The following is a 10,907-nucleotide window of genomic DNA, read 5'->3' on the forward strand; positions in this document are numbered from 1 at the left end:
TCGTCATGTTTATTTCAATAAATACAGATATACAAAGTTTACAAATTGTTACATACAGGTTTCGGGTTTACACGTCAGACCTTTACTATTTCTTGGGGTTTTCTGTGCTACACGTCACTGACTGTAAACGTATTTCCGGCAAAAACTGAAATCATTTACTGGGGATAATTAACAAGGTAGTGTAGGTGAGAACCTCGGGGGGATCCACATAACATCAGTCACATAGTTGGCCGTGTTCCCAAATATTTCACAAACACCTATCCACACTGGTTTTTAAACATTAAACATTTGTTTTGAACATTATAAAGAACATGGAGCGAAGAACAATTAATATTTTCAGAACTTCTTCTCAGGCTTCATGCAGCAGATATTTGGCTCAGGGGCTGGGTGATGCCGTGATCCATAAATGCAGCAGGGCAGAGGATGCGCCAGCAGTGGAACTTGTTGAGCCGAGTTGCTCTCAGATGGGTGACACCTCTTTCTCTTCAGAGGCTGAGGCCGGAGATAGAGACTCCTCGTCTTCTGACCTTGAATAGTCTGTGTGGCCGGTTGTGCACTTGCAACCACTGTGCGCGCTCCTTTGGGTGGCTTTACCCTCCTTCTTGTGCTTCACTCTGCGGTTCTGAAACCAGATTTTCACCTGTTTCTCTGACAGGTTTAAATATGTAGCGATTTCGATTCTCCTGAGTCTAGAAAGATACATGTTCGTGGAAAACTCCCTTTCAAGTTCCAGGAGTTGCGTACTTGTAAAAGCCGTGCGCATCCTCTTGCCATTCTGTATGTGGTTACTCTCGGAGGCACCTGTTAGAGGAAACAAACATTTTTTGAGTCATGTTTTAGTTCTGTACTTCGTCTGTGAATGCGCGCTCAATCCAAGACAGGTGAAATATCGCGCGTAAATCGTCGTGCGTAAAAACAAAGTGCATACCATTGATCTTACTGCTACAAAGTATAACACGAGTTCTAATAAGTACACAAATATGTGCCGGACAGTAGCTCTAGTCATGAGCCGAGACAGTAGAAAACACGTGCTTACCAATAGAGAGACAATGGTATCTCCTGGGATCTGTGACGCTGAAGGTGGGCGTGCAGACAGGTGTATGTCCAGGGTGAGCGAGTGCAGGAGACTGCTGATGTGCTATTCTCTGACAATACTGTGGCTCTGCTCCTGGAAACTGACTCTTCAGCATGGGAATGCCGCTGCGGGAAGAGTGGATGTGGGATGTGACGCACAGTGGACAAACACAGAAAGTCCCATTTTTCCTGGAGGGGCACACGGGAGCGGTGACAGTCATTACGCTCGGAGAGTGCATGCTGATTGGAATAAGGAAGTCTTGTCCTGGATGCTCAGTTGGTCCAGGTCGCACCGTATCCTTGATTATTAAAGAATCAACATAAAATGACCTCGACATGGCTGCGTCGCTGATAAGTGATCACTCGGTGAGCAGGATGATTGCTGCTTCTCATCTGAGCCCCTCGGGATTTCCAAAGGTGCTTATGTTTGATGGTCCAACAAAAGAGAGCCCGAGGAGGGTTGGCCCTGCAGCGTCACCCACGTGCGCACCCGGCTCTTGGGGTTTATACTGTCAGTGACCTAGACCACGTGATGTCTCATATAGGCCTCCAATCACAGCTTCAAGATTTGCTTTTTTATGCCGAATTTACAAAAGTCTTGACTGGTAACATAACATAATCAGGGATTTTTTAAATTTATTTATTATTTTGAGAACTGTGTAGAAAGTTCTACAAAGACATTTTTCAGCACATTCACACTGACTGAAGTATTACTTTGTAATACATTTGAAACAAAACCTAATATAGGTAGGTAGGTAGGTAGGTAGATAGATAGATAGATAGATAGATAGATAGATAGATAGATAGATAGATAGATAGATAGATAGATAGATAGATAGATAGATAGATAGATAGATAGATAGATAGATAGATAGATAGATAGATAGATAGATAGATAGATATTGCGAACATTTAAAACGTGCTGGTGAGATTTGAAAATTCAAACTTGTCACTACTGAACAGCTGTTTGGAAACACCTGCAACTATATAAATATAAATTTAGTATCCATAACACTTCAAATTTCTGACAAAACGTGCTTTACATACGCGATTCACTCTTCTTTTCTTTTTCTTTTTTTTCCAAATTTGACCTGCAGTCAGTTATTGGTTTATTCACATTCTTTTAAATTACTGATAAGTCTGACATAGGAATGAACGATATATGTCCAAGGCTAAGGATTGATAGTTCGCAAATGAGATTTAAGGAATTGTCCACGCGACCATGAGCAATAATTGCTTTGCAGACTAATCGTGCATTGAATCCGGTTGGTCCAGGTTTCACTTCTAGCAATTAAAGAATTATGAACTCATGGCGAGTCTGGACTGGGGTTATTTGACGGCGATTAGGATTCAATTAGAAAGTGTTTATAATGGCCAGTCTGTGCGGGGGTAAACAGGCAGCTATTTCAGAAATGCGTTAATCCCTCATCTTGTGACAATAATTAGCGAGTTTGATCCCCAGGCGGGTCACCGGTAGGTTTAGCTTCTGCTTTCATCTGCCAAGTAACGCCTCGAACCTTCATATGTGAGCCGTCAGCGGGGTTAAGGTGCAGACGGTACAGGTACAACACCGCAGATATTAAGTTGTCCGCTGTCTGTAGCAAAACAAATAAGGCCAAAAAGAAAAAAAAAAATAGAAATAGCCTCATGTGGATTCCAACTTTTAAAAAGTTATTTGTCACCATTTTTTTCTTGAAAAACCTGCTGTATGAAACTCATCATCGCAGAGCAAACACACATGTTTACAACAAACAAGGCAACCGAAGCACTTAGTCAGCTGTGACTTTCGATGCACTCTTTGAGAGAATTACAAAATCTTTAAAATCCAACCATAATAAAGATAAAAACAGACATGTCAGTCACACAGACAGTAATTGCTCTAATAAAGCGAATTCAGCGTTTGACAAGGAAGACGCGCAGTTGTTATGGTACAGATAACAGTCCTGAACCAGAGAGAGGACGGGAGAGAGAAAGTAAACCAAGCGGAATGATGCGTGGCGCGCGCCCTCGCCTCACCATGCGAGGTCTAATATTATTTTTCCATAATTTTGCACGATAAAATTCCATTGTCTATTAAGTAATCCTACAAATGAGATCCTTTATGAGGCTATAATGAGTCCTAATTGCCAGGACTAGTGGAGCCACGTGGAAGGATTTAGGAAGCATTAAGCCGTCGGGTACTGAGCACAGGCTGTTACCTAGCCATTACTTTCATAATTCAAGGAGAAAATTAGTCCATTTAAGGGAAAAATCCTTTGATTCCCTTTATTCTGCTCGGGGTGACAGGGCTGCAGTGCATTTTTTTTTTTGTCCGCTTCGGTTAAGAAGTCGGTGCAGTAAATGGGGCCGGTGCAATATTATTGGGTGTTTAAATGTTAGAGTAAAAATGAGAAATGTGTCCAACTCCCGAGGCCCCACCTCCCACTTTGCCTCTTCTCCCTAACGTTTTGCGCCTTTAGTGCAGCAGTACCCTCCACTATTCAACCCCTTTTCAAATCATGCTGATGGGCAATTAATCAACGGCCCATTCAATGACTTGAAAATTAAAATTAAAAGAGGGGGATTTTTTTTTAAGTTAAATCCCTTCTGAGATAGGTGCAAGTTTGTTTTTTCTTTTCAGTCCCGCACAAACTTTCTAGTATCAAGTTCATCAAATAGGTGGGTGTGTATGTGTGCATATCCAGCTCCTCCCAGTAGTAAAAACACACAAACTTATTAAAGTGCGCAGCTAAAGTCCCCCCCCATTCACCTCGCATCTCATGCCATATTATACCGTGAAGAAGTCCATTAATGTTTTGTTCAACAAGCGTCATTAACTTGTTTCAACGCCTTTTTACAAACCTTGCATTGTTGTGCAGGGCCAGTCTGCGGCCCATCTTGGCCAATACAGTCGATGATTTGCCCCTTTATTAGTTTCCAGGCAACAGATCCTGAATACCAAAACTCAAAGGAAACACTCTGGTTCTCCATATAGATCTCAGTGGCGATGGGGGGAAATGAACAATGATCCCGTGGACAACATAATGCCATCCAATGACTTTTCATTAACAATTATCTGGTTGATGTGAATAGCAGCTGCAGTGGCTACTCTCCATCTCAGAGCAGGGGAGAGAAAGAGGCTTGCCCCTGAATAGTATCCTGCAGGAGTTTGGGGGGTCATGGTCTTCATGAATGTGGAATCTAATTTATATCTCAGTGAATAATTAGGTTTCTATGCAAAATTGAGATAGAAATAATTACATCTTAAAATGGTGTGACAACTTAGCCGGATAAACAAAACAAAGCAGGGCCATTTAATGTCTCTCATCAGGAGTTTTTGAACTCTTTTAGTTCCCTGATCAAGATCAATAAACGGCATTTAAAGTTTTGTCCTAAAAAATGGATCAGATATTCTTCTTTCAATATACAATCACAGGACTGTTGTGTCGCAGCTATATCCTTGAAAATATCTACAAACTGTTCCAGTGATTGGGTACACACAACACTGTTAAGGAGCTCAGGCTTATAGAAAAGTAAAGTGACAGCTTCCGTGTAAGAAGAGGCTGCTGAACAAAGCCAGCGAGGGCCCTGTTGATGGCCTATATAGATGTCCTGCACCAGGCTCCCTCTAATTAGGGAGACACTTCTCAGCCTTACAGAGCTGTTCAGACCAGACACTCCAGTCTGAAGTGTGCCCCTACATCAACGAGTGTGTCTGGATGTCCACACTCGGTGTAGTATGTGTATGAGTCTGTGCTTCGTAGCGCACACAATTAAGGAGTCTCAAAAATGAGATAAACAGCAACTGATAGTGACGCCGATCACGCTTAAGTTCCCAGAGAAATGTCTTTATTAGAGCTTATTGTTAGAGCCCTGATTTGTCCCTCTGCTTGCTCTGTTGTTTCCAAAAGACTAAGCAAATGCCATTAGAGTGAGTGCAGCAGAGAACAGCCCTTATTTCAATCTTTTCTTGCTTGAGTTGTCAAATAGTCGTGAATTTCAGTCCTTATTGTAATAAGACGCTATTCCATTGTTGGTCACTTAAATCTACACTGCAGGGCTTAGGAATTATTAACTGTAACGGCTCACTACTGAGGAGACGCACAGGTTTCCAAGAAGATCAAGATTCTATTTATCTCTGTTAATGATTGGCCTTTTAGCAGAATTATTCACGTTCAGAATAATGCCATTGGAATAGCTTTTCTGATTTCTTAGTAGATCAGCACATTTTCAGAAAAAGTCAAAATTTAAAATGTAAAAACAGTCATGGCCTAATTGGCCCCTTTTTTCTATTGCGAGCTCCCGACATCCAGTGAAACCTAAATCAGGAAATGAGTTGGAGAGTGAATGACAGCAGTACCTCCATCCTGTCTCCCGATTTAAAGGAGGTGATATTGTAGCCTCCTTTTCTGGCTTCTGAAAGGGGAAATCCCTGGGATTGAGCTTGTGTGCTGGAGCGGAAGCAGACTGGAATGTGTGTCCAGGCCGCATCTTTTGTCACCAGCCTGGGCCATGAATAGACGTGGGCCACAATCTCTCTGTTTATCAGACTGTAAGGAAGCAAACAAACCAAACTGTATCATCCATGTTTTCCACACCTTATACCTGTCAGTTGCTCTCATGCAGTCGGATTTGCACTTATTATTATTATTATTATTGCAACTTACAGTCAAAGTAAAAAGCCACTATAGCCTCTATCAGTTTTTTTTTTATCAGGTTTTACATATTAGGGTATAATGATAAAAAACATCTGGTGCTTAGAAAGTCTTAAAATTAGGTAAATGCAACCTCAAATGAACAACAGTGCATGACATATTACGCTGTTTCATTACTTATTTAAAAAAAATTAAGCCAAAATAGAGAAAGATAGTGTGCAAAACTAGTAGCACCCTAACTTCGAAAGGAATTAAGAGTAAGCAAGTAGCAAACAGGTGCTGATAACCAAATGCACTTGAAGCTTGCTGGTCTGTTAATATAATGCTAAACAGGGAAGAGATCAGCAATGATCTCAAAGAATTAATTGTTGCTGTACATCCATCTGGGAGCAATTGGAAGACTATTTCCAAACAATTTGATGTCCATCACTGTGCAGTCAGAAGGATTATTCACAAGTGGAAAACACTGAAAACAACTGATAGTCTTCCCAGGAGTGTGGAAAATGCATGTGAACAAACCTCAAGACTCCTGCAACAAAGTGGAGATATTTGGCTATGATGCACAGCGCCATGTTTGGAGAAAAACAAACAAAGCATATCCGCACAAATACCTCATACCAAATATCAAGCACAGCGGTAGAGGAGTGATGATTTGGGCTGCTTTTGCAGCCACAGGACCTGAGCATCTTGCAATCATTGTATCAACGATGAACTCCTCTGTATACCAAAGTATTCTAGAGTCAACTATGAGCCCATCAGTCCCATAACCAAAGCTTGGCTGTAACTTGCTCATACAACCCAACAAAGATCCCAAACACAGCAGCATAGCTACAAAAGAATGGCTGAAAAAGAAAAGAATCAATGTGTTGTGTGGCCCAGTCCAGACCTCAACTCAGCTGAAATGCTCTTATAGGACTGTAAGAGAGCTGTACATAAGCAAATGCAACAAACCTCAAGGAAATGACGCAATATTTAAAGAAGAGTGAAGGTGAAAATGCCTCAACAATCATGCGAGAAACTGATAAAGTCATAAGAAAACCTCAAGTTATTGCTGCTAAAGGTAGTTCTACGAGATACTGAATCATGGGGTACAGTTAGTTGACATTAAGGACATAATGTAATGTGTCATGTGTTGTTTTGTATTTATTTAACTTAAGACCTGGCAAGAACTGGGTCGGTTTTTTTTTATTATGCAATGATATGAAAAACCTCAGAGTTGGCAAAGTATATTTGTCACTATTGTGTACCTGTGGGTGTGCCCTTTGGTCATGGCTTTTGAAAATAGGTCATTTAGACATACACATGCAAACAAACCACTTTTGCTTCTTTAGTGACATGAGCTCAGTTTGCCAAATCCATATTTGCTTTAGTTTTAACAGGGTTTATTTTGGCTTATCTTTTATAAAAGCAAGCCTAGGTAGACCTAAATATAAAGAGTGGTTTACATAAATTATACAAACTAACATATTTCAGTTTTTAATAGTGTATTAGCAAAACTGTAAAAGATTGATATTTGTCTAGATTTAGTTTTAGTATTTCAAATCAGACTGTCTGCATCTTTTAACATTATAAGTGACTGCACTGGGCTCATATTTTTGCTTTTTTTTTGTTTTCCTGCTGCACTTGATTAGTGCTGTTTGCTTAGATAAGATTAATGGAATGATTAATGTTTTCTAAAATGATTGTGCTTTGTTTTGTTTTGTTTTTGTTTTTATTAATGTTTCTCAAAATCCAATCAATTCAGTCCTCCTACTTAGCACTGAAAATTTAGAATAATGAGACAACAAATGTGTAGAAATTACAATGCAAATCATAGGCTGTATCATGCGATGCTGCCAAATATTTATTTGAAAAAGTGTCATGTTGAGTAGAGTCTGTCATTATCTTGATCCTCATTATTGCCCGTTAGTGTCTCTCAGGCAGCTTGTCACTTGCAGCTTTTCCCCGTGTTTGAGGTCAGATACGGTCGTCCACAAAAACACAAACTTATTTCTTAATTCAGATAATGTCCACTTTTTTTTCCCATCTGTTACACATATATTGAACGATATGTAGAAGTTAAAGGGAGTTAGAGAAATCCACTGTAAGACTGCATTCTGAACCTTATTCCTCTCATCTGAACAATGAAGAACACATCAATCTCAGTTTCCAGTTTAGTCTTCCTCGCTGTTTGCATTTCAGTGTTCATTTAAATTCACTCCTCTGTGCAAACAACATCCAAATCCTTATTTTCTCACTTAAAGAAAATTTAGATTCAGTAAAAGGCTGCAGAAATGACATGATGATGGTTACTGTTGATTTACTGTTGATACTTTTTCTCTCAGATGAAAAGGCCAGCTTGAACATACTTGAATATCTTACTTACAACAGACCAAATGTGCCTCAGTGCTTATTTTATGTGGCAGCTGCAACTGTACAATTGATATTTTGTTGAAGAAAAATTAACATGAATTCATCTATCTATCTATCTATCTATCTATCTATCTATCTATCTATCTATCTATCTATCTATCTATCTATCTATCTATCTATCTATCTATCTATCTATCTATACACACACACACATATTTATATATATGAATTCATGTTAATTAGGTTCAAAGTATTCGACAGACTATCACTGCTATGTAATGCACAAATTATGCTTATAACAACCAAATGTTAAACAGCCTGCTCTAAAGATCTGGAAAAGCCACCTGTTCTTTTTTGTGTGTGAGTGCATCCCATAGTGATTTTTGTAAATAAATAAATAAGTAAATAAATAAATAAAAAGTCAGAATTTGTAATCACAATCTGTTGCCTGGATCCATTCTTTTCCCACCAGTCATAATATGGCATCAAGCACAGTGAGGGCATCACAAGGTCTATTAGCAGAGAAACTAATCTAGTGTTTTAAGCCCAGCAGAGCTTATTATGTAACATGCAGCTAATTATGTGGTAGGTAATTTGGAACATCACATGAACTGGCTAGTGTTTGCTGGGAAGCATCAACCAGCCTCCAGCCTCTGTGAGTCATCAGGCATAGCAGCAGCAGCAGCAGCAGCAGCACAGGGCCACCCTCTGCAGGAACAAAGCCCCGGAGCTTGTTGCAATTATTATTAACACCTTGAATCAGTTCATAATATCATAATAATTGCACAATTAAATTACCGTAGGGATAATCCCAAATGTGTAACTATGATCTGTGCAAATGTAAACATTTTATGTGCTACTTAGTGAAAGCTTCTGGCGTTTTCATTTATTGAAATATATTTGCATTGGTTCAGCAGACTGCTACATTTTTTTTAAATGTATTATCATCCACTAACAAATACAGCATACATCTGAAAGGATTAAGTCTTTTTATTTGTGAAAAGGTGCTTCAGTTAGGCCAATGCACTGACTGAAAAGTTGGTGCTGACCAACATATAACAACTTTTTATGAATTTATATCTGGTCTGTGACCTCAAATAAAGTTATTAATAAAGGTCATAATTAATGCTCAATAAAGCGATATATATTTTCGCTTGTAACTAAATTGGTTTGGTGATTATTTCTAAAGTAATAATTTAGTAAAAGTTACTTCAAAACTGTATTAATGGTTGTTTGTGATGTATACATACACAATAACACATGAAACTGCAAAATAAATGAAAAATCTTTCAAGTGAATGATGAGTTGAAGTTGTTGAAAATGATAAACTCTAAAAATATATTCTAAAACAAAAAATAAATACCATTTATTCATTTAGAGGAGAATATCCATATCAAACATGAATTTCAAAGTATTAGAAGAGGTTTAAAATTCATCAGTGTCAGGTACAATTTTTCTTTTTCTTTTCACAAAGCCATCTAACTTGTCCACATAGATGTAAGTACAAAGAAAAAAACTGAGACAAATTTAAGGTAAGGTAGGTTTTTAAAAACACATAAATTGTATACAGTCCAGCATCTGATGTCTGAATGATAGTAATTTATTAATGAGATACTACTTTGCCCAAATAAATTTAAACATACACACATACACACACAGCTATGCCATCACAATTCCACTTAGTATTATACTCTATCATGACAAATACACTTGAATTCCTTTTTCTCATTTTCTCACCACATTCATTCCCAAAAAAGGGGAAAAAAACTAGAGATTTTGTACAACACTTGAAACTTGGATCAGTGTAACTTGTCCATCACCTCCGTCATTATTCACTCTTTTCCCCTCAATTTCTCTGGAAACAAATGAATTCATAGAAACGAAACAAGTGTTGACATCGCTTTGTTTGCATTTCCAAGTATGGTGTGCTTGCTTTTGAGCGTTTATAGACAGCTGAGGTCAGGGGTAAGGGTGCCTGTGTGCATCATCCCAGCTCTGTGCCAGCCAGATAAATGGAGAGTGTGTTTATAAGCTGTCTGAGCTTTTTGTGTTTGCACAGAGTCACAACTTTGTATGGGGTCGAGGGGGAGTACGGGGCAGTTAACTAAGATTTGTATGCAGACTACATCGCTCAACCGCCCCCCTGGTCCACTCTATGTCCTCTCACCTGCCTGTTGCAGTAAATCATAGAGCCATCAAGCGAAGCGTGTTGATGGGCCTGCACGTGCAAGAGCTTTGCTGCACCTGTCGTGTCTGTGTGTGCGCATAAATGTGTCTAAAGAAAGGACTTGTTTCATGGTTTCTGTGGATGTTTACGTCTCTGTATTCTGTATCTTCTGTCCGTGTGATTCCTCTTGGAGGTCTGAGGGTCGGCGATAAGAGAGTTTTGGATATCTGCCTAATGCCTTGGTAAATGTGTGTGCATGTGCACAACCTACTGTGTTAGTAGTAGGGACTGAAATAGAGGTAGCTGGGTGTCAAACAGGAGGTCTGCAGATGCCTGTCCGGCTGAGTGCTGCAAGGTCCCTCCTTTTGACAGAGTATCCATTCAGAGTCAATGAGCTGGGTCAAAGCCTGCACGTCAGGCTGCAGCTCGGCCGAGCACTGGGGCGGTCCAAGAGGTCAGTCTTATTCACATGGCGCTGTCATGCAAATGAACCCACCCACGCTTAAACAACTCTTGGAATTTTTATGTGTGCTCCCTGGCCTTTTTTTCTCCATTTCTCCCTCATTTCCCTACTTTCCTCACTCCCTCTTCTCCTCTCAAAATCTCTCTTCCCTGTATTCACAAAGTAATTGACGAGACATTCAAAGCTTTTTAAATTGGCCAGCTTCATTGTGCCCGCA

General features: G+C 39.5%; 1 protein-coding gene across 1 annotated transcript; it reads right to left on the bottom strand.

Moving 5' to 3' along the window:
- gsx2 (GS homeobox 2) lies at positions 1–1,533 on the bottom strand. The gene is made up of 2 exons (XM_026159474.1): positions 1,037–1,533; positions 1–801 (listed from the first exon to the last, which is right to left on the bottom strand). The coding sequence occupies exons 1-2, from the start codon at positions 1,410–1,412 to the stop codon at positions 461–463; spliced, it is 717 nt and encodes a 238-aa protein (XP_026015259.1). The 5' UTR covers positions 1,413–1,533; the 3' UTR covers positions 1–460.
- Between the last annotated feature and the right edge of the window lie 9,374 nt (positions 1,534–10,907).

The sequence above is a fragment of the Astatotilapia calliptera genome, chromosome 23 (genome assembly GCF_900246225.1).
Source record: "Astatotilapia calliptera chromosome 23, fAstCal1.2, whole genome shotgun sequence".
Classification (NCBI taxonomy): Eukaryota; Metazoa; Chordata; class Actinopteri; order Cichliformes; family Cichlidae; genus Astatotilapia; species Astatotilapia calliptera.

Excerpts from the sequence above, each read along its gene's own strand:
- gsx2 (XM_026159474.1), bottom strand. The coding sequence starts at position 1,412 with ATGTCGAGGTCATTTTATGTTGATTCTTTAATAATCAAGGATACGGTG. Across the intron at positions 802-1,036 it reads ATACCATTGTCTCTCTATTG|GTGCCTCCGAGAGTAACCAC; the intron begins GTAAGCACGTGT and ends TTCCTCTAACAG.